Source organism: Chelonia mydas, chromosome 1 (genome assembly GCF_015237465.2).
Source record: "Chelonia mydas isolate rCheMyd1 chromosome 1, rCheMyd1.pri.v2, whole genome shotgun sequence".
Lineage (NCBI taxonomy): Eukaryota > Metazoa > Chordata > Testudines > Cheloniidae > Chelonia > Chelonia mydas.
Genome location: NC_057849.1, coordinates 147,838,541 through 147,859,879, shown reverse-complemented (window position 1 = coordinate 147,859,879; position 21,339 = coordinate 147,838,541). Strand labels below are relative to the sequence as shown.

The 21,339-nt window shown below is 40.5% G+C and overlaps 1 protein-coding gene across 1 annotated transcript in view; it reads left to right on the top strand.

The window, feature by feature from the left end:
* Positions 1-21,339, top strand: part of CFAP47 (cilia and flagella associated protein 47) — a 642,446-nt gene that overhangs the window by 571,266 nt on the left and 49,841 nt on the right. Inside the window, exons 58-60 of the mRNA XM_037902107.2 lie at positions 3,601-3,760; positions 4,745-4,839; positions 8,557-8,718. Of these exons, the coding sequence (XP_037758035.1) occupies positions 3,601-3,760; positions 4,745-4,839; positions 8,557-8,718 (417 nt within the window). The remainder of the gene's footprint in view (positions 1-3,600; positions 3,761-4,744; positions 4,840-8,556; positions 8,719-21,339) is intronic.

The window sequence follows — 21,339 nt, the reverse complement described above, 5'->3', positions numbered from 1 at the left end:
GTGTGGTGAACCTTAAGATCAGCTTCTGGCCTCGGTTCTAACCACCCATACCCAAGTTTTCAAGTAGTTAGTTCCCCATCTACCTCAGGATCCCAGTCACTGAGAGCCTTGAGGGATAGAAGCACTGCTTCTATGTCCACCTCATGGTCTCCGTCATCAAATGCCTCAGGCCACGTAGCATCTGCATTGGTGTTGACAGTACAGAGAACTTTACATTCTAACTCTCTGGGTCATCAACGCACAAGAAAGCTCCAGAGACCTCAGGTCCCAGATGAAATCCCATAAAGGCTCCGATTGGCTTCAGTACGGTGAGGGCATCTAAAGTGTCATACTACAAAACAGGATTTGGCACTGAAGACCTCTTCAATTGTGGACCACTGTACCAGGGCTGATACAGATTCTTCCTCAAAGAGATCTGCATCGCCAGATCTTGATGTACCCCTAGTACCTATACATCATTAAGTACCTCTGCATTGGTATCAGTGGAGTCTGACCTGGGACATTCTTACACCAAGGGTTTGGCATCCGTATCATCGGTACTGAAGCCAACCTCCACAGGATCTTATCTATCTTCCACTTATATACCAACAGTACCACAGCAGCTGAGATTCTCGAAGGACCTCCTTGTCTCCAATGAGCTGGACTCACCATCACTTACCAGTACTGGACAACTACTCGAATCGAGATTTGCTGGGTCACCGACTCTGCATCTTTCATTTATACCACCTTACTCAGGACTTCCTATATCCAGGATGAGCAGTTGCCATCCTCTTTGGATTATGTTGAGGACGACTCTTCTGACTCTAAGATTTCTGTACAGAGTTCTCCTGTTTATTATGTTTGACATCATTGTACTACCCACACTGACATGGACAGAGGACAGAAGACTTCAACCCCAATAAACCTGGTAAGATCAATAGTGGATGCCTCCTCCTATGTCCTATGAGCCCCTCGGTAGCCTGATTGGGACCCCTTGTGTCCTGTGTCGTCACCAGTTCATGAGATCTTCTAGTCACTCCAGTAGGGAGCAAAATCAAGCACATTCACTCCAGCCTCCACTCCCTCTATCTCAACCGGAAGAGTTGACCAGGGCCACCTTTAACCTGGGCAATTGGAGCGAAAGCACAGGGCAATGAGCTAAAGGGGTCATGGTTTGAAACCTCCCATGTGACCTGACCTGCCAATTGAGAGCCAGTTGGGCTTACAGAGGCAGCCAGCCAGCCAGCCAGGGAAGAGACAGGCAGCACTGGAGAGGGTGGGCCCAAGCTGCACCTTGACTAGGCACTCAGCCAGATAACTCCTTCGGTGGGAGCAGGGGGTGCCCCGGGCACATTTCCACAGTTGAACAAAATAATGGGGGGGGTATCAGACAATAATTATTTAATGACAGCAGATATTGAGATTCAAAAGTTAAAGCTTTATAATCTTTAAAACACAACATCATATGTCAAAATATACAAAATAAATATCCTTAAATCAAACTAATAACTTCTCAAGCAGCATTTTTACTTTGTCTATCTACAAATTTCAGTTATCAATGGAAATATTTTCTCATCAGTTTCAGCATGTACAATGAAATCTACATTTACAATAAAAATCTAATCCTTCCAAGCCTAGCTATTACGGATAAAAACAAATCTGTTTTTTAAAAGCGCTAAGTGCAATTGAAAAGTGACAGAAAGATGGTACAGAATGGTCACAGCTACCAATGTGTTTCAACCCTGGTGCACTGTAAAATAGTTCAATCTCCAGGCCCATTTAGCCTCGGTTGAAACTGCTGGCTAGGGTGCCATTTGTGATGACGATTTCTGTAATGTAGACTTTTGTCTATGATGTCAACCAAAACAACACTTCATATCGCATGCAGCATTTGAGTGCCTTAGGGGCTGACCATATATTGAGCAGGGATGACCAAAATGCGGCTCATGAGCTACATGCGGCTCTTTTACGGTTAAAATGTAGCTCATGGAGCCCCCTATTTCCCCTCATTCTCCACCTACCAGACGGGGGGGAAGGGTAGCTTGGGGCTTCTTCCCTGCGGCAGGTTGGTGGGGCTAGGGACTTCTGCCCCACAGAGAGGGGGGTTTCAGGGCATCAGCCCCATGGGGCTCACCTGCCAGGGCTCAGGGCTTCAGCAGGAGGGGACAGAAGCCCTGAACCCTGGCAGGCGCGTCCCGTCTCTCAGACTTCTGAAGATTGTCGTTTGCAGCTCAGAGGGTCAGTAAGTTTGGCCACCCCTGCACTGTAGTATTTAGTGCTTTGTGTTACAGTGCAGTGTCTATTGCAGCCTGATCAAGTTAGAGCAGGTCTTAGTCTGCTTTCAACATAGTGCAGGGGTTCCAGCATGCACAGAGCTGCAGCAGGAGCGAGCAGAGGTGAGCGATATGTGTGCATGCATGTACACACACATGTCCCTGACTTCACTCTGAAATCTGGCTACCCTCCAGAATCTAGCCCATAGTATATCCATTCATTTCTGCAGTAATAGTCTGAGCAATGTACAAATTTATATTTTAACTTGTTTAACAGAAATTAAGATCTTGATGACTTGATCTTTAAAAAACAGAAAATCTGACACAAAATACAGTAATTAGAAAACGAGTTAGCAGAGGTTCAAACCTAGTATTTAATTGAGTACTAGGAAAGAGAACGCATATTGCTACTTCATTTCCAAGTACTTATTTCACTACTAACTACTAGCTTTGCTACAGACCAAAAATCAAGCTGCATGAAGAAATGTACTACCACTGAAGTGATTAAACATGAATCTCCCAGGATAAAATAATACCATTACTAAAATGAAGGTCATGCTCAGAGGACCCTCTTTAGAAGATTTTCTTCTGGGAAAGCTGGAAACTTATACCAGGTTTTACAGTTTATATATTTCAAATAAAACTTTGGTAGGTAAACATTTCTGTGAAATCAAAAGATCATTCAAAATAGTGGTTTAAAGCACCCAGTACAGAATTTGAATGTTCCACTTGAGGTTGCAGTTACCTGCCCAAATGTACTAATTATTTCCTCTCATACAAAATATTTATCATTAAATAAAGGCAAATCAGAAAAAACAATTTAGCCATGTGTAGCTGTGACAGTTATAAAGGATTGTTTTTGATAGTATTAAATCCAAACATTCACAATTCATGAGTCAGACCCCAAAAGATCATGGGATCACCTTAAAATTATGACTTAAAATACATATTTTGCATATTTAATTCACCTCTAGGTTTTTGAGCCTGCAGGGTGCCTTCTGGTCACATTTGCAAGCTTTTCTCCACGACTATGAAGGTTAGAAACTTTTTTTTTAAAATGAGAGCTTGGATTTTCAAGTAAGCACTTGTCTCCAGGAGCTGGGGTTTTAAGTAAAGCATGCATTTGTACATCTCATTGTGAGCAACAATATATTATTTGACTACTTGCAATAAAAGATTAAAGTAATTTTGTTCCAATTGAGAAAATAGTCCTTTATGATAAAGGCCAAACTAAATATTCTGTGGGATAGACAAAGATAAATGTATAAATAGAAAGTGACTAAATGACTCAAAGCTTTCAAAATATGCCTTTACCACCTTAGTGACAAACTGTTGTATTATTTTACAGCAATCCCACTACCTCCAAAAGGTAAACTGGACATCCCGGTATTGTTTGTGCCTGACACAATGAAATTGTATGAAGCTGTGGTGATTGTTCATGTAGTGAAGGAGAATGGTGAAAAGTGGCCCTATGATGATCCTGCTGAATTAAACAAAGAACTGAAAAGGTAATTATGGTGATAGGAAAAAATCACTGTTGAACATATTCAGCCAATGGTCAACTTTTTCCCTCAGACATATGCATACAACTCCTATTGCCTTCAGATGAAATTGCATGTGTATTTTTTAAGGGCAGAAATTTGTCCAGTCTGTGAGATGTTTCAATGTAAGTGTTTAAATATCCAGACAAAGAACTGCAATGGTAGCTAGCACTCCGTCAGCTTGAATACCTGCCTTTTATTTTCTTAAATTTGGAAATTCAAGAGAATTCCTTGTCACTGCTTTTAGGTATATTAGATGAACAACAGTTGGATTCTTCCGTTATTCTTTGAACTAATTTGAATTAGTTCCAAATTTGAACTAATAATAAATCAGTAAATATCCTTTTGATATATTTGTGTAAGCAATTATCAGAGATATATTTGGCTTTATTCTGATTCCATTTTTGTTGATTTTCCACTAATATAACTACCAAATTCAATGAACTTGCTCCATATTTGCACTGACATAAGTAAGAGCAGATCAGACCAAGTGTTCTCATATCCTGAATACACAGCTCAATTCTCAATTCTCTTGTGTGGTGAATTCACATCTTTGCAAAGTGGGTGTAAAACACTACCATTCTGATTTGGTTCCATTTTACATCCACTTTGCAGTTGCTGTGCATAGCTGTTAATGATTGCATAAGATGCAAGGGAATGGAAAATAATCAGGCACATTGAGAACTTTGGAGTCCAGGATAATTTAAGTAGAAAAGGGAGTGAGCCCCATGAAAGAACTCAAGAAATATGACCACAAACCAAAATAACAAACATATCTGAAAGGATTATTTCCATGTTTTTTCAGCCTTTAGACTAAATAAGGCTTTCATAGTGTCTCAAGTTGGGCACCCAAAGTTCCTAGTCTTGGCCACAGTTTTAAGTTAGCATCAATAACATCAGTTTCTCAGCTATTCTAAGTTAATTACATATTTTACTTGAATTTCCAAACAGCATCACCATGTCAGAGAATGGGGAAATCCATGGAATATGCTGGATTTACCCCATTCATGGAATCCCTGAAGCACAACCGTATAAATCAGCACCAGGTATGTAATAGCTGAAAAGCCACAAACATAAGAACTGTAATAAAATCAAAACAGTTGCTTGCCTTTTGACATCTAACACTTGGAACTTGCATCATACAGAAGGCTGACACAGGTAGATTTCAGCTTGTATATGCAGAACACCTTTGCAAATATGTGAGGAGAGCAGAATATTGAATCAGCATCCACTGAGTAAATCTGACAGAAGAATTTTGCTACTTATCCTAAAGCAAACTCTGAAGGAAGATTGCAAATCATTTTAATTTTTCCATAACACTCTTGGGAAAACTAATTTGCACTAAATGATATAGACTAATATTTATGGGATTTTTGTTTTAGCTCACTTTGGAAATAAATAGGGCATCATTCGCTACTAAATTAAATACATCTATTTCTTAATCACAGTATAACTTCAGAATTGGTTTACTTTAAATTCTGTTAAATAACATGGACATTGTGAACTGGTTTAGACACTAATAGCCTTCATAAAAGCACTGCCTGTGAGTAGATAAAGGCATTTGAAAATTTTCTGGTCAATTTTATACTGAATCTCCCTTTGGCAAATAACAACAACCTATGTTAGTATGGGAAGATAATGAGAGATGTCTTGAGGATTAAAATTATTGAATTTAATAGGAATAGATATTATTTGTACTGTCATTGTTCTAATTTGTTTAAGGACCTTTAACTTGCAGTCAGATGCCAATGTGATATTAATTAGAGCTTTCATCTCACTAATTTCCACTTTATTCATTAAAGGAGGGAAGCGGAATATTATCAAATATTCCACTTGTGCCCAGTATGACACCATTATAACTTTTCTCATTAGCATGAAAACTATGTGTACAAAAGGTGAATGCTTTTGTTCTTATTTTAAAACTTTAGTGTACTATGAAACCAGCAAGAATTGAGATCAACATCTCTTTTCTTTAGGCCATTGTTTTCACTAGGTATGGTAACTATACATTAAAAACGTTAGCATTAATAAATTGCTTAAGTGACATACTACTGTATATAATTGGAAGCTGTCACATCTTAAATTTTAAATTTCTAAAAGCTGTTATGAAAACTCAGAATATTTACAACTGGTTCTGTTGCCATGTAAATTATGCACAATACATATGTGTAGTTCACACCAACATCTTTTCATTTATTCTGAATATCAATAGCCTTTAATGGCAATTTAGTAACAATTATTTATATACTGTGAGTTCTCTTTCCATCGCACAATCCAGAGTTATAAATGGACTGTACTTTATCCTTCTAAATATAGGCCCCAATTCAGCAAAGCACTTAAGCACTTTACATATGTACTTACGTCCCATTATAGATGTGCCGTTGACCAATTGTAGGATCGTGGCCCATAGCAAGTAATCGTCTAGAAATCCATTTTTTTCATTAACTTGTTATCCTAAATAGAAGGATTATCTTGTTTTTTCTTTGGAAATAGTATGATTAAAATTGCCTACAAACTACAGGCTGTGATGTCAAAACTTCAGACTGTTGCTCTGGTTGATTAGAGAGAGCCTCGTCCTTCTTTGCATCCCAAGAGAGTTCTGTAAAATGTTTGACTTAGTACCACACAACATGACTATAAAAAGTTGCATTGTACAAAATTAATGTAGTACATATTAGATTAAAAAGTAGCTAATAGATAGTTCTCCAGTGGTAACTGTAAATGGGGAATCATTATCCAAAGGCAGTGTCCAGAGACTGAGTCCAGGGGACAGGCTGTGGATAAACCCAACAGGGTCAGGATTATGCACTGGGATCTCTGAATTTTTAGTTGGACTTTTGTAACCCTGGAAGGAGGTTGAATGTAAGTGTTCCCTGGCCAGAGGGGTAATTCACCAAGAAAAGATCATGGTAGAACCAGATCAACTGACTAGAGGGCGCACTAGAGTAAAAGATCCCCTGAAACTCCGTGACCTGACACCAGGAGGCAAGAAAGCAGTGATTGAACCATATACAGGGACTGTATCCTGGAAAGCAGTGACTCTGAAAAGGGTTTAGAGTTCTGGTAAATAACCAACTTATCAGAAGCTTCTAGTGCAATGCTGTGGCAAAAAGGACTGGTGTGATTCTTGAATATGTAAACAGGGAAATACGAAGTAGGAATAGGGAAGTGATATTACCTGTGTCTACAGTATTGATGAAACCATTATGGGAACACTGTCCCGTTCTGATTTCCAGACTTCATAAAGTACTGTATGTTGAAAAATTGGAAAGTGGTCAGAAAGGAGTTACAAGAATGATATAAGTTCTGGAAATCCTGCCTTTTCGTGAGAAATGTGGGAATCTAAGTCTATTTATCTTATCAAAGAGAAGGTTAAGAGGTGACTTGATCATGCTCTGTAGGTACCTATGTGGGAAGAATATAGTAGAGGGATTTGTAATCTATCAAACAAAGGAATAACAAGAGCCAATGGCTGGAAGCTGAAGCTAGGTAAATTCAGGCTAGAATTAAGGTCTACATTTTAAACAGTGAAGGTAATTAGCCATTGAAATAACTTATCAAGGGATGTGGTGGATTCTCCATCACTTGAAGACTTTAAATCCAGTTTGGATGTCTTTCTAAAAGATATGCTGTAGCCCAAACAGAAGTTATGGTCTTGGTGCAGGCAGTACTAGGTAAAATTCTATGGACTGTATTATGATGGAAGTTAAACTAGATGATCATAATTGTTCCTTCTAACCTAAAAATCTGTGACTATATAAGTCACTGCTAATCATCTGTGTGGATAAAAAAAATCTTTAGCTTTTTCATAATCACAGAATAAATAATTCTTTTGATATTCACTTGGGCATAATTTTGAAGGAAAGAACATTGATATTTTAAAACTGAGAAACAGATAATCAGCTCTTTGTCCAAGTCTGTGTGGATTTTGAGACATCTGGAAATTTCTGAATCATTTTATCTGGGAACATAATACTGCCCTTCAATTTCTAGATCTAATTTACTAATCTTTCATGGTGTTGAAAGAATTATAATGAAGAAGGTTTTACAGACTATAATACGCTGGATAAAACACCCTTGTATTTAAAATTGAAACATTTTTCAGGGGAGGATTATAATAATTTACAGAATTTAAGGAAGTCATATTGAATATTAAAATTCCTTTACTTCAGATATTTAAGGGAAACTAAAGTTGCAAAATTTTAAATCTTAGTATGTTTCTTTAAAACTGTTTTAAATGTTCTCTAAAACTTCAACTCTGAGCAACAGCATGTTGTCTTAAATTAAGATATAAAAAAAATCCATTTTCAGTTTCCACAACTATTAACTTTCTTTTGAATTTCTTTTTTTCTGCAGCACCTATTTTTACTTCCAATTAAAATATTTTAAATGATACTATACCATTTTATTTTCAAATGAATTTAAATTAAATTTCTAAATTTCATAATTGCAAAGAAATTGCAGAGATTTTTTTTCAAGTGTTATTTGAGAAGCAGCTATGGAAATTAATTACTTAGTCCAGAATGTTTTTTCAATAAATTGAGCAACATCTTACCATGCGTTTTTATCAGACAGAATACGAAGGGAACAGTAAGGCTGGCTCCTCTTCACAATCTCAGTCCTAATTGGGGTAATTGAATACCTGGTATTAGCATCTTTCTAAAGATATCCCACCCTTATATTTTTAGTTATTTTGTTAAAATCAAAAACCAATTTTTCAGGAAAGTAACATTTTACAAAAATCGATCCCTTCTTTCCTGTAGCTGTTGTATGCTGTCAAGCCAGAAACAGAGTGGAGGAGCGAGTGGAAGTTCTGTTAACTGGTGTGGTTTCTGGAACAACTGCTATGCCAGCAGAAAGAAATGTTGCAATCACCACTAAAAATAAGACACCCAGTGTCCAGGATGAAGTTCAGGTTACTGCTGGTAAGAAAGCACAGTACAGCAGATACTTCAAGTTATAGTGCACTCTGCAAATAATATACTATCTAGAGCCTGGTCCTGTCTTTGAAAAGAGATGGGGTCTTGCTTCCAAAAGCAAGAAAATCCCTACTACATACTGGACCTAACAAATACCCCAATAGGCATATAACAGTAAGCATATGTCTGGGGGTGCGTATTGGTGGACTTGTAAACCAGGCGGAGATGCTTATTCTTTTTGCACCAATCACCAGTCTCAGATCTGAGGCTGGCTTTCCATTTACTATCCAGTGAATAATTACCTAACTTAGGCTTTGTTTGTATTCATGAGCATGTGCAGTACAGCATTACCTGACTAAAAAGGTGTGGCTTGCATAAACCCTGAGATGAGCAGTAAATGCATATATGCTGGATATGGAGGGAGACATCTGTGTGTGGGTTGTCCTGTTTATATGCCACATTCCCCACCACTGGGCCTGTTACCTGCAATAATATGAGCTGAGTAGGGGCAGTAAAGTTAAACAAAAGATGACTGCTGCTCAATTGTTTCATCAGCCCAGGATATGATATAAGTTAATTTCCTCTGGGATCTTTTTGTACTCCTCTCATAGTAACAATTTCAGAGAGAGAAGGGGCGGGGAGGATGTTGTAAGTACCTGGAGAGACAGAGAGAGAGAGTCTGCACAGGCTACAGTACTTGTTTTCTGTACCTAGTGAGACCCTGCACCAGAGCAAATTTCCCTTACACTTAACAATATTTCCTAAATCCTTAAGCTCTGTGTGAATAGCCTGACAAACAGGGCCAAATCCAACCTCTCTGCAAGTGGATGCAATTTCAACTGAAATCAATGGGAGTTGTGCTTGCTTGTGCCAGGGCTGAATTTGACCCACTGCATTGATGCTCAGCTCTTCAAATATCACCTGTAGCAATTCCCAAATTGTAGTCACAGTGGATGAAATTGTATGGTTTTACCCAGTTCTTTATCTTTTTACAATAGTAGTATATCCCTTACACATCAGACAGAAATTCTGCTTTTAGATAAACTCACACTACTCCCATGAAAGTTAGAGTGAGAGTGTGGGATCAGAATTTGATCTTAAGGAGCTGAATTTTCTATGGGAGCTCAATCTGACTTCTCAGTTTGCACCGACAGTGTTATACTTGCAATCAGTTGAAGATGCAAATGTTAGAATTTAGACATCTCCCCAACGTTACAGATGTAAAAGCATGTAGCACCACAAATCAGGGGGTGTTATCTTTGAATCCACAAATGAGTGTGCCCTGAAAATTGCATCTAGACTTGATTGTGGATACAAAATTATAGAGGCCTTTTATGAAACATTCATCCTAAAAATGTTCTCTGAATAAGTAAACAAGGTCTGCTCAGGAGAGGAGTGGGGTTGTAAAGTGGCTTTAATCTATCTTTACACTGGGAGGAGGGACAACTCAACCACCACCCACCCCACACACAAAACCCTGCCCTCCACAGCCCCTGCACTGGGGAAGCCAAGATGGGTGGCAGTGTGAGAGTTGCCATTGCAGTTTTACACCACCCCAGGATCCACTCTAAGGGCCAGTTAAGTTAGCTTTGTGGTTGATTTGTACCACTTGAGCCAGGCCTGTGAATTTTTCTGTTGTACATTAACACTGTTTTACAGAAAGTCCTGTGCTAGGTAACTTTATTACAATTCATTGTGAAATCTGCAAGAGTTTGCCCTAAAATTGTCTAATTTCTTCTTTCTGGGTTGGTTTATTGTGTGAATATTGGACAGCAGAACTGAATATCTGAGGTCACTGACTCCAGACTTTTTAATAGTCTGTCTTTTGTGTAATGTCTATGAAACCAGGAGGGGAGTGGAGGGTGAATAACAGATACTTAATCTAGTACTGCACAATTCAGGATAACCAACACTGTGTGGACAGTAGGCTCTGCAGATTAGCTTCCTTGTATTCACATTTTACAAAACAATAGAATTAAGTCTAGAAAAATATGCTCTGTAATTCCCAGCATATAATCTTGTCTCTCTTTAGTTGTAAATATTATCACATGACCTTATTTGGCCCTGAAAGAGCTGTTGTATATCAAAGTATAAAGGTATATTTCTTAAAAATAGAATAACATGGCCGTAGTCTTTATAATTGTATCATATATGAACAGTAGTCATTTTAAACATTACTATATCTAATTCCCCAATACTATGGCATTTAAATTGAAATGAATAATGTGACTTCAGCAAATAAGAGACAACATTCTGAAACACTAGCAGATGCCTGATGTGCATGTTTTTTGCATGGCAATAATATTTCATATTTAACACTAGCTTCTGCATGTATTGCAAGACACTGATTTGGGACATTACTCTTTTCAGACAAGGAGTATGGTGATGAAATGCTTTGGCAACAAAGGTACGAAGATCATTTATGGCTCTGGCAGTTTCCAGAATGCTGTCAATGACATTATAATGTCATTATTCCTAGATGAATTTGATACCTGTCGAGGAATCAAATTTAATAGTACTATTATATGTTCTGCAGACTACCAGTAATAGCATAAATAAAAGTGTAAAGCTCTAAGATAACAGCTTGGCAAGCTGTTTTTCATTTTTTTCCCTTCTGAAACAGTGATCCATCAGAGTATGTATGTGATGTGTAGTAAGCAATTTTTATATCCAAAGATAGATGATGATAATTACAGGCAGAGCAGATTTGAACAGCTACTACTGTGTTTCAGTATTTAAATAATTTGGACAAGAATAAACCCTTGAGATGTGAAAATTTCAAGCAGCTCACAGACCTTCAAAGAATTATTAGTCTAGCCCACTCAGCATGATTTTGATTTAAATAGAAAATTATTTTAATTCATTTTAAAAAGAGGGGATATCTTAACACTATACAGTTGTAATGACATTACACGGCATTTAAAAGTCCCACAGATTCAATGCCATAATGATCCTACAGTTAAAAGGTTACTATTTACAGTACAGTATCAGATATAGGATTTCAGTCAGATAAGCCTTGTTGAATATATTGACAACTAAAATACAGATAGTTGGTGTTGTCAGATGTTTTTAAATCCACTGTAAATAAAATACAGCTTATTTTAAGGAACCACTACTGTATAGGCCCTTAGGGCCAGATTTTTAAAGAATTAAAGATGCCTTTAAAAGCCGAGCTCTTAGTCCTTTATGGGGATTGTTTTATAATGTGCTTTGTTATTTTAATAAGTAACCATCAAAATAGTTTAATTCTGAAAAACAGAGATGGTATGTGCCCAGTAGCTACTTCTCTTCAGTGTTTTTGCCTATGCAATGAATGTTAAGATAGTGTAATTGTTGCAATGAATGAGACACCCATGACAGATCAGTGATCTGATGTGGTGTTAACAGCCTAACTCCTACAGTATATAGACTTCCCATAATATTGTGTTATACTAAAAAAAAACCAAAAACCTGCTACTGAAGCTAAGTATCCTATACTATAAGATCTTCTAAAGTTCCTTAGGAGTATCATCTTAGCTAACCCTGCTCCAATTTAGGAAGTCATGGGTTGTGGAATATCAGATATGGGAACTTTGAAGCAAAGCAGTGTGCTTGGTGTGGTCATTGGCACCCAAATACCCACAAAGATGTTTCAGTTCACACTATTTTAATTGAGGTGCAGGATCTGGGAACAAATCAGAAATATTGGTTGTAATTTGGCATGGCCTTTCATTTTTCCTGGGTGCTTCATAACTGTCTTCATGACAATTATAAAATTAAATCAACACTATTCTTTGCTTAGTTGGTGTGCTCCTCATTTTCTGCCCCAAAAAAATAAATTTGTTGCAGCTGATAGATCTTGGACTGACAGTACTGGAAGGAGTTGCAGACTCTTGTTAATCCTTGGGAGTGGTGGGGGGGAGAGCACAAACAACGTCAGTGCAAGTTTTACAGTGATCGGTCCTTGACCTTTCTACTAAGTCTGTCAACTTTGGGTGTTATTTTCTGTGAAACACACTCTTCTCCACTAGGTATTGTTAGGGACCCAGCCTTAGGTGGTCTTGCCTAGTGGTCAGAGCAGGAGTCAGGTCTAGTAGGTACAGCAGGTGTCCAGCTTGGGGAAATAAGTCGGGGTTGAGCCATAGTCGGGTAGTGATCAATGGCTCCATGTCTAGTTGGCAGCCAGTATCAAGCGGAGTGCCCCAAGGGTCGGTCCCGGGGCCGGTTTTGTTCAATACCTTCATAAATGATCTGGAGGATGGTGTGGATTGCATCCTCAGCAAGTTTGCAAATGACACTAAACTGGGAGGAGTGGTAGATACGCTGGAGGGTAGGAATAGGATACAGAGGGACCTAGACAAATTGGAGGATTCGGCCAAAAGAAATCTGATGAGGTTCAACAAGGACAAGTGCAGAGTCCTGCACTTAGGACGGAAGAATCCCATGCACCGCTACAGACTAGGGACCGAATGGCTAGGCAGCAGTTCTGCAGAAAAGGACCTAGGGGTTACAGTGGACGAGAAGCTAGATATGAGTCAACAGTGTGCCCTTGTTGCCAAGAAGGCCAATGGCATTTTGGGATGTATAAGTAGGGGCATTGCCAGCAGATCGAGGGATGTGATTGTTCCCCTCTATTCGACACTGGTGAGGCCTCATCTGGAGTAGTGTGTCCAGTTTTGGGCCCCACACTAAAAGAAGGATGTGGAAAAATTGGAGAGAGTCCAGCGGAGGGCAACAAAAATGATTAGGGGACTGGAACACATGAGTTATGAGGAGAGGCTGAGGGAACTGGGATTGTTTAGTCTACAGAAGAGAAGAATGAGGGGGGATTTGATAGCTGCTTTCAACTACCTGAAAGGGGGTTCCAAAGAGGATGGATCTAGACTGTTCTCAGTGGTAGCGGATGACAGGACAAGGAGTAATGGTCTCAAGTTGCAGTGGGGCAGATTTAGGTTGGATATCAGGAAAAACTTTTTCACTAGGAGGGTGGTGAAACACTGGAATGCGTTACCTAGGGAGGTGGTGGAATCTCCTTCCTTAGAAGTTTTTAAGGTCAGGCTTGACAAAGCCCTGGCTGGGATAATTTAATTGGGGATCGGTCCTGCGTTGAACAAGGGGTTGGACTAGATGACCTCCTGAGGTCCCTTCCAACCCTGATATTCTATGATTCTATGAAATGCCAGAGCTGAGGGTCAAGCCAGAGTCAGTCAGAAGTCAGAGCCAGGGTTCATAGCCAACGCTGGTAACTGATGGTTGGAGGTGAGGCACAGAGCAGGAGTACAGGGGGAATCAGGAGCATAGGCAAGATTGAGGAAGGAGCTAGGAGTGGAGCAGGAAAAAGGAACAGAGTTGGGTGCAGGGTACAGAATGCAGGCAAAATCAGAGTCCAATGTAGCAGCAAGTGGGAATGACCTAGTTGCCTGGAAAACTTCTTGTGCCTCCCTCTGCTTGCAAACACAGTCTTGGAATTATAGGATAACTTGTCATGGGGGTTGAAAGTTTGTAACTGACTTTGCTAAACATCATGGGTTATTCATAACTCCCCCTATAACTGCCAAGAACTGGCCTTTGTGTCTCTTGCAAACCAGGGCCACAGGCCCCTCAATTTTGGGAAGGACCCCCAGTGACTTCTATAGCCATGGGGAGCAGTGCTGTTCAGATTGCTGCTGATGGCACAGATAACAAGGTCCCATTTTCACTGCATCAGAGCTGCCTACTTTGCTGAGCAACCAGGTGACCTCTGGGTAAATGGAGAGACACTAATAGCATCTAGTTAACTAAATATGATTTTTCTGGTTGTCTTAATCCAGGTTATATCGCTGACTCACTCTGTGGCCTTCATCAAGGCACTTACTCTGTGTTTTTCTGTTTATAAAACAGGCATAAAGGTACTTACATTTTATAAAGAGGTATTATGGCAATTAGTTAGTTAATGTTTGAAAAGAACTAAGTACTACAATTCACTAGGATGCTCCAGTGACTGAGGGAGCATGATAGTAATCAGTCCACCAGTTTAGACAATTGCCAATGCCATTAATAAAAATAGTAATAAAGTACAGGTACAAATGAGCATTAGGGTCCCACATGTGCTGGGCACTCTAAAACATAGAATAAAGGACAGTCCTTGCCCCAAGGAACTTACATGCTGGCAACTATGCACTGACTCTACCAAAAGCAACTGGGTGCTTTGCTTCTCACACAGGAGACTGGTGGGATCATGAAGATCCCCACCCACAAACACACACCATTAAAAAATAAAATTACTTCACTAAGACTAGGAGTACTTGTGGCACCTTAGAGACTAACCAATTTATTTGAGCATAAGCTTTCGTGAGCTACAGCTCACTTCATCGGATGCATACTGTGGAAAGTACAGAAGATCTTTTTATACACACAAACCATGAAAAAAATGGGTGTTTACCACTACAAAAGGTTTTCTCTCCCCCCACCCCACTCTCCTGCTGGTAATAGCTTATCTAAAGTGATCACTCTCCTTACAATGTGTATGATAATCAAGTTGGGCCATTTCCAGCACAAATCCAGGTTTTCTCCCCCCCACCCCCCCACAAACCCACTCTCCTGTTGGTAATAGCTTATCTAAAGTGATCACTCTCCTTACAATGTGTATGATGATCAAGGTGGGCCATCTCCAGCACAAATCCAGGGTTTAACAAGAACGTCTGAGGGGGGGTTAGGAAAAAACAAGGAGAAATAGGTTACTTTGCATAATGATTTAACCACTCCCAGTCTCTATTCAAGCCTAAGTTAATAGTATCCAATTTGCAAATGAATTCCAATTCAACAGTTTCTCGCTGGAGTCTGGTTTTGAAGTTTTCCTGTTGTAATATCGCAACTTTCATGTCTGTAATCGCGTGACCAGAGAGATTGAAGTGTTCTCCGACTGGTTTATGAATGTTATAATTCTTGACATCTGATTTGTGTCCATTTATTCTTTTACATAGAGACTGTCCAGTTTGACCAATGTACATGGCAGATGGGCATTGCTGGCACATGATGGCATATATCACATTGGTGGATGTGCAGGTGAACGAGCCTCTGATAGTGTGGCTGATGTTATTAGGCCCAGTGATGGTGTCCCCTGAATAGATAATTGGGCACAGTTGGCAACGGGCTTTGTTGCAAGGATAGGTTGGTTCCTGGGGTAGTGGTTCTGTTGTGTGGTATGTGGTTGCTGGTGAGTATTTGCTTCAGGTTGGGGGGCTGTCTGTAGGCAAGGACTGGCCTGTCTCCCAAAATTTTTGAGAGTGTTGGGTCATCCTTCAGGATAGGTTGTAGATCCTTAATAATGCATTGGAGGGGTTTTAGTTGGGGGCTGAAGGTGATGGCTAGTGGCGTTCTGTTATTTTCTTTGTTAGGTCTGTCCTGTAGTAGGTGACTTCTGGGAACTCTTCTGGCTCTATCAATCTGTTTCTTCACTTCCGCAGGTGGGTATTGTAGTTGTAAGAATGCTTGATAGAGATCTTGTAGGTGTTTGTCTCTGTCTGAGGGGTTGGAGCAAATGCGGTTGTATCACAGAGCTTGGCTGTAGACAATGGATCGTGTGTTGTGGTCAGGGTGAAAGCTGGAGGCATGTAGGTAGGAATAGCGGTCAGTAGGTTTCCGGTATAGGGTGGTGTTTATGTGACCATCGTTTATTAGCACTGTAACGTCCAGGAAGTGGATCTCTTGTGCTGGAAATGGCCCAACTTGGTTATCATACACATTGTAAGGAGAGTGATCACTTTAGATAAGCTATTATCAGCAGGAGAGTGGGGTGGGGGGAAGAGATAACCTTTTGTAGTGGTAAACACCCATTTTTTTCCATGGTTTGTGTGTATAAAAAGATCTTCTGTACTTTCCACAGTATGCATCCGATGAAGTGAGCTGTAGCTCACGAAAGCTTATGCTCAAATAAATTGGTTAGTCTCTAAGGTGCCACAAGGACTCCTTTTCTTTTTGCGAATACAGACTAACACGGCTGTTACTCTGAAACCGTTCACTAAGACTGTGTATTCTAACCAATCATCTTGTTGGTCTTTTCATGGTATACAAGACACAGTTACATTGGGGAGTAAAAAAAAAAATATGTCAGTGTTACCCCAAAATGTGGTCCCAAGGCACTCCAATACTGGTCTCCTATAATTATAAATTGATTGTTAATTTATTCTGCCCAAATGGGCAGAAAGTTGGTGACCCACTCTAAAGGAATTGCCAGGGTTTTACCAGGAGGTTTGACTCTGACCCGCAAAGGAGTCTCCAGAGCAGGCTAATCCTGCTACACCTTGAAAGGACACGGATACAGCGCTCCGCTCAAAGGATTGTCATACAAGTAGTAGTTCTTCAAAAACAAAGTCTTATTTATTGAGAGAAAATTAGGTGGTTACAGTTTATTCAGTAAAGCAAGAAAGAAAGCAGTACAGTATATAACAGGCAGTAAAGCACAGTTACATTATACTTAGAGATTATACATTCAATTGACACAAAACTACACAGACTATAAGACAAATACAATGTTGCAGTATTAGTACACACTTTTCATACATATGCATAAGGCCTCCTATATAATAACATTAGACTTATTAAATGTAACATACAAATACCCAGTGCATATGTATAAAACAGCACTATACTATAGCATTAAAGAAACACTGAACAATTAAAAATTACCATTCTGTGAGAGGTAGCGGGGCACTCACAGGATAGGGTGGGTTAGATCATACTCAAAAGCAGACATCCAGCTTTACGGACAGACACACAAACAGTCCTTTAAAATAGACAAGATTTGCACTCCTTCACCAATTCCTCTGTTTCATCTCAGGTCCTTCTGCTCTGATCTTTCCCTTCTATCATTGCTGCCTGGTTGCCTTCTCTGCTGTTCTCCATCTTCACTTACTGTTCTTCTCCTGATCTTCTCCTTCCTCTCACTATATAAAACAGACACACACACACACCAAGCCTGTGTCTGGCCAGCCTTATATTCTATTTCTGGTCTTCTCTGATTGGTTGACCTTTCAAGCTGAGTGCTCTCTGCATGGGTGGCAACTATTCAGCCAATCAGCTCTGCCCTGCCATCCTAGCTAATCCTCCTCCTGACCCCTCCCCTGCAGGTGTTTTGGAGTGAGCTGAGTCACATTTTCTGAAGTTTGTTTGACCTTTGTTTCTTACTTGTTATTGGTCGATTTAGTCTGTGTCCTCCATTTTGAGAATTTCTAATAGGAAATCAGTGTGTCCACCATTTTGTATTTATAGGTCCAAACTATCATTATTTATAATTTATCTAAAGCATCTAGCCCAGTGGTGAGCTGGAGCCGGTTCACACTGATTCGCTGGAACCGGCCAAAAGTGGCGCCTTAGGCGCTGACTCCGTGGGTGCTCTGGGGCTGGAGCACCCATGGGGAAAATTTGGTGGGTGCAGACCACCCACCCCAGCTCACCTCCACTCTGCTTCCGCCCCTGAGTTAAGCTCCGTCCCACTCTGCTTCTCCACTCCCTCCCCCGGCTTCCTGCGAATCAGCTGTTCGTGCGGGAAGCCTGGGAGGGCTGAGATGCAAGCGGCAGCTTCGCGCTCAGACCCAGGGATGCGGAGGCGGAGCAGAGGGAAGCTGGGGCAGGGGGGGCGCGAGGAGGGCCATCCGCGCCGCAGCAGGTAACCAGGGGGGCGCACAGGGGAACCGCTCCCAACCCCAGATCGCCTCCGCCTCCCTGGGCCTGAGCGCAAAGCTGTCGCTTGCTTCTCAGCCCTTCCCCCGGCTTCCCACGCGAACAGCTGGTTCACGGGAAGCCGGGGGGGGGGGGGAGCGGAGAAGCAGAGCGGGGCGGCGCATGCAGGGGAGGAGGCGGAGGTGGAGAGGAGGTGAGCTGGGGCCGGGCGTGGGGTGGTGAGCTGCCCGTGGTGCTCTGCACCCACCAAATTTTCACCGTGGGTGCTCTAGCCCTGGAGCACCCACAGAGTCGGTGCCTAAGGCACCACTTTTGATGTGATCAGTGGGGAGAGCGACTGCTCCCCCTGCTCCACCCGTAGCTTCGCTACCCCGCCCCTAGGAGCCAGAGGGACCTGTCGGATGCTTTCCGGGAGCCGCCCCAGGTAAGCACCGCCGGGACTCCCCACCTTGTCCCCCAGCAGGTTCCTCTGGCTCTTTGGGGCAGGGCGCGGTGGGCACCCACTACGGTGGCCCACGAGACCATCCTGCCCGGTTCCGGGGGCAGAGGACAGGGGAGGGGGGTGGATGGGGCAAGGGTCCCAGGGGTGGGGGCGCGTCAAGGAACGCAGGAGGTTGGATGGGGCAGGGGTCCTGGGGGGCAGGTGCGGGCGCGGACCACGACCCCCTCGTGGTGTGAGGAGGGAACCAGTTGTTAAGATTTTGGCAGCTCATCACTGATCTAGCCTAAAACTAACTACTAAATTATGCTAATGGAAGTATCATGATACTGCCACCATTTTTGTTAAGCTGTTCGAAGGAAGTGAATTTTATGGCAATTTAAACCCCATCCCGAGGCTTTTCTTTGTAGGTAGATGCAGTCATAAGGCTCTGTCCTTGTTGTTGCCAGTTGTGACATAGAACAGTTTAAAAAAACCTTTTGTATCAATTCCCCTCTCTACTGGTATGATAAATTCATTTATATATCCAGCATTTAGTTGTTTTGTGAGTTCAGTGAGTGTGTGGTCTTGTCCATTGTTGGTTCAAGGCTCTCATAGTCGTGAGACTGAGCAGACATGTCCTCATACTGGCACAATTCCTCACCACTCTTGATTCCCACCTTGGTCACACTTGCCTGTGTACCATAGTAGTTTTGTTTTTCTTTTGATTCAGTACACCAAAATAATAAACATAATTGCCATTACAATTTGAAATATCAAGACTAGCACTCGGATGCAAAATTACATTAAAGAATCCTGTTGCTATGGGTGACCATCCCCAAAACACTTCCCACCATCTATGTTTGGTATCACTTTTTATACATTCTATTACTAGTTCAATTTTCTTAGTAGAATGGTGCACAGTAATCAAAAGCTTTTGTGCATTTTTCTCAGCCTTTTGTAATTGTCTTTGTAATTCAGGATTATCACTCAATTGCTTAACTAAATTTATGTTTAATCCTAAAGGTATTGGGTTAATTCTTTTATATACATGGTATTGATCTTTAATTTCTTCATTCTCAATTTTGGGTAGTGTACACTTGAAATCGCAATCAATCACCGAGGTAATATTGCACAAGCATTTGTTTTTATAAGGGTTATTAGTTACATAGTATATGTGATTCGCTTTAAACAGTGTACACCAACTTCTAATACATACAGATTTTCTTCCAGCATATACAACAATGGATCCATTAAATGGAAAAGGATCTTACTGATAATGGCATTTTCCTCTTTCTTCATTTAAATATATATCATATGGTTGAATCGCACCATTATTACAAATATACCCAATTCCACATTCTTCTATACAAGCCTCAAGTTCCACAGTTTTCCATGTCTGATTCTGTTTTATTACACGGAGTTTGTGTTCTATTGGTTGCATCACACTAAGGTTAACATTTAACCCAAGTGCTATAATAGGAGATATCCATTCAATTTTGGCATTAGGATTATAATTATATATGTAGTAGCTTGGTTCAATTGAGGATTGCATGTGAAGTTTACCATTTTCCACCAAGAATAGAGTCTTTTCTCAGACTGAGTGGCATATTTCCACATTATGCTTCTTATTTCTAGAGGCAAAATTCCACTCATTCCATCTCATATATCTTTCACCACATCATGAATCCAAGTCTGTGCTTGTATACATGCTGTTGGTAGCGATACATTGCTTTGCAACACCTCTCCTGTATTTAAGATGGCGAAATGATCGGCTCTTTGTAACTTTTCCCAACCCGGAAGTAAAGTTGCTACGGTGATGGCTAGCACTTATATCTTTTAAAGAGGTTATTTAGAGTTTAGACACAACTTCCAAATGTTGTCCTACTGAATTTAACTTATTAGCCAATACCTCGTCATCTATACTGTTCAGTATTCCAAGCCCGATACCTGTTGCTCCTAGTACTGTATCCATCAAACGTCTTTTCTTTCTATCAGTAGGAACTTTTATTAAAAGTTTTTTTAAAGTTGCTACAGTGATGGCTAGCACCTATGTCTTTTAAAGAGGTTATTTAGAGTTTAGTCACAGATTCCAAATGTTGTCCTACTGAATTTAACTTATTAGCCAATACCTCTTCATCTATACTGTTCAGTATTCCCTGTTCCTCCTAGTACTGTATCCATCAAACTTCTTTTCTTTCTATCAGTAGGAACTTTTATTAAAAGTTTTTCCATCAATTTCTTCCATCCTTCCACAATGTAAAAAGTATATTAGACCTTTAGTGGGTTTTGCCTCAAAACATCCATAGGATCTAAATCTACCATTACTTTCTTTAGGGACTACCTAATTAAACCTTCTGTATCGTATACTTCATTTCTCTTGCTTCTTACTGTTTTATTCAGCATTCCACAGTACCTTTGCTTTTATATCCATCATATAATTCAATCTTTTCACAATATCTATAACAATGAGTCCCCTACTACCGACTCCCATATTTGCTAAACCGAATTACATGTTATCTATTAATCTTATATGTATGTTGATGGATAGAGGAACACTTAAGGAAATA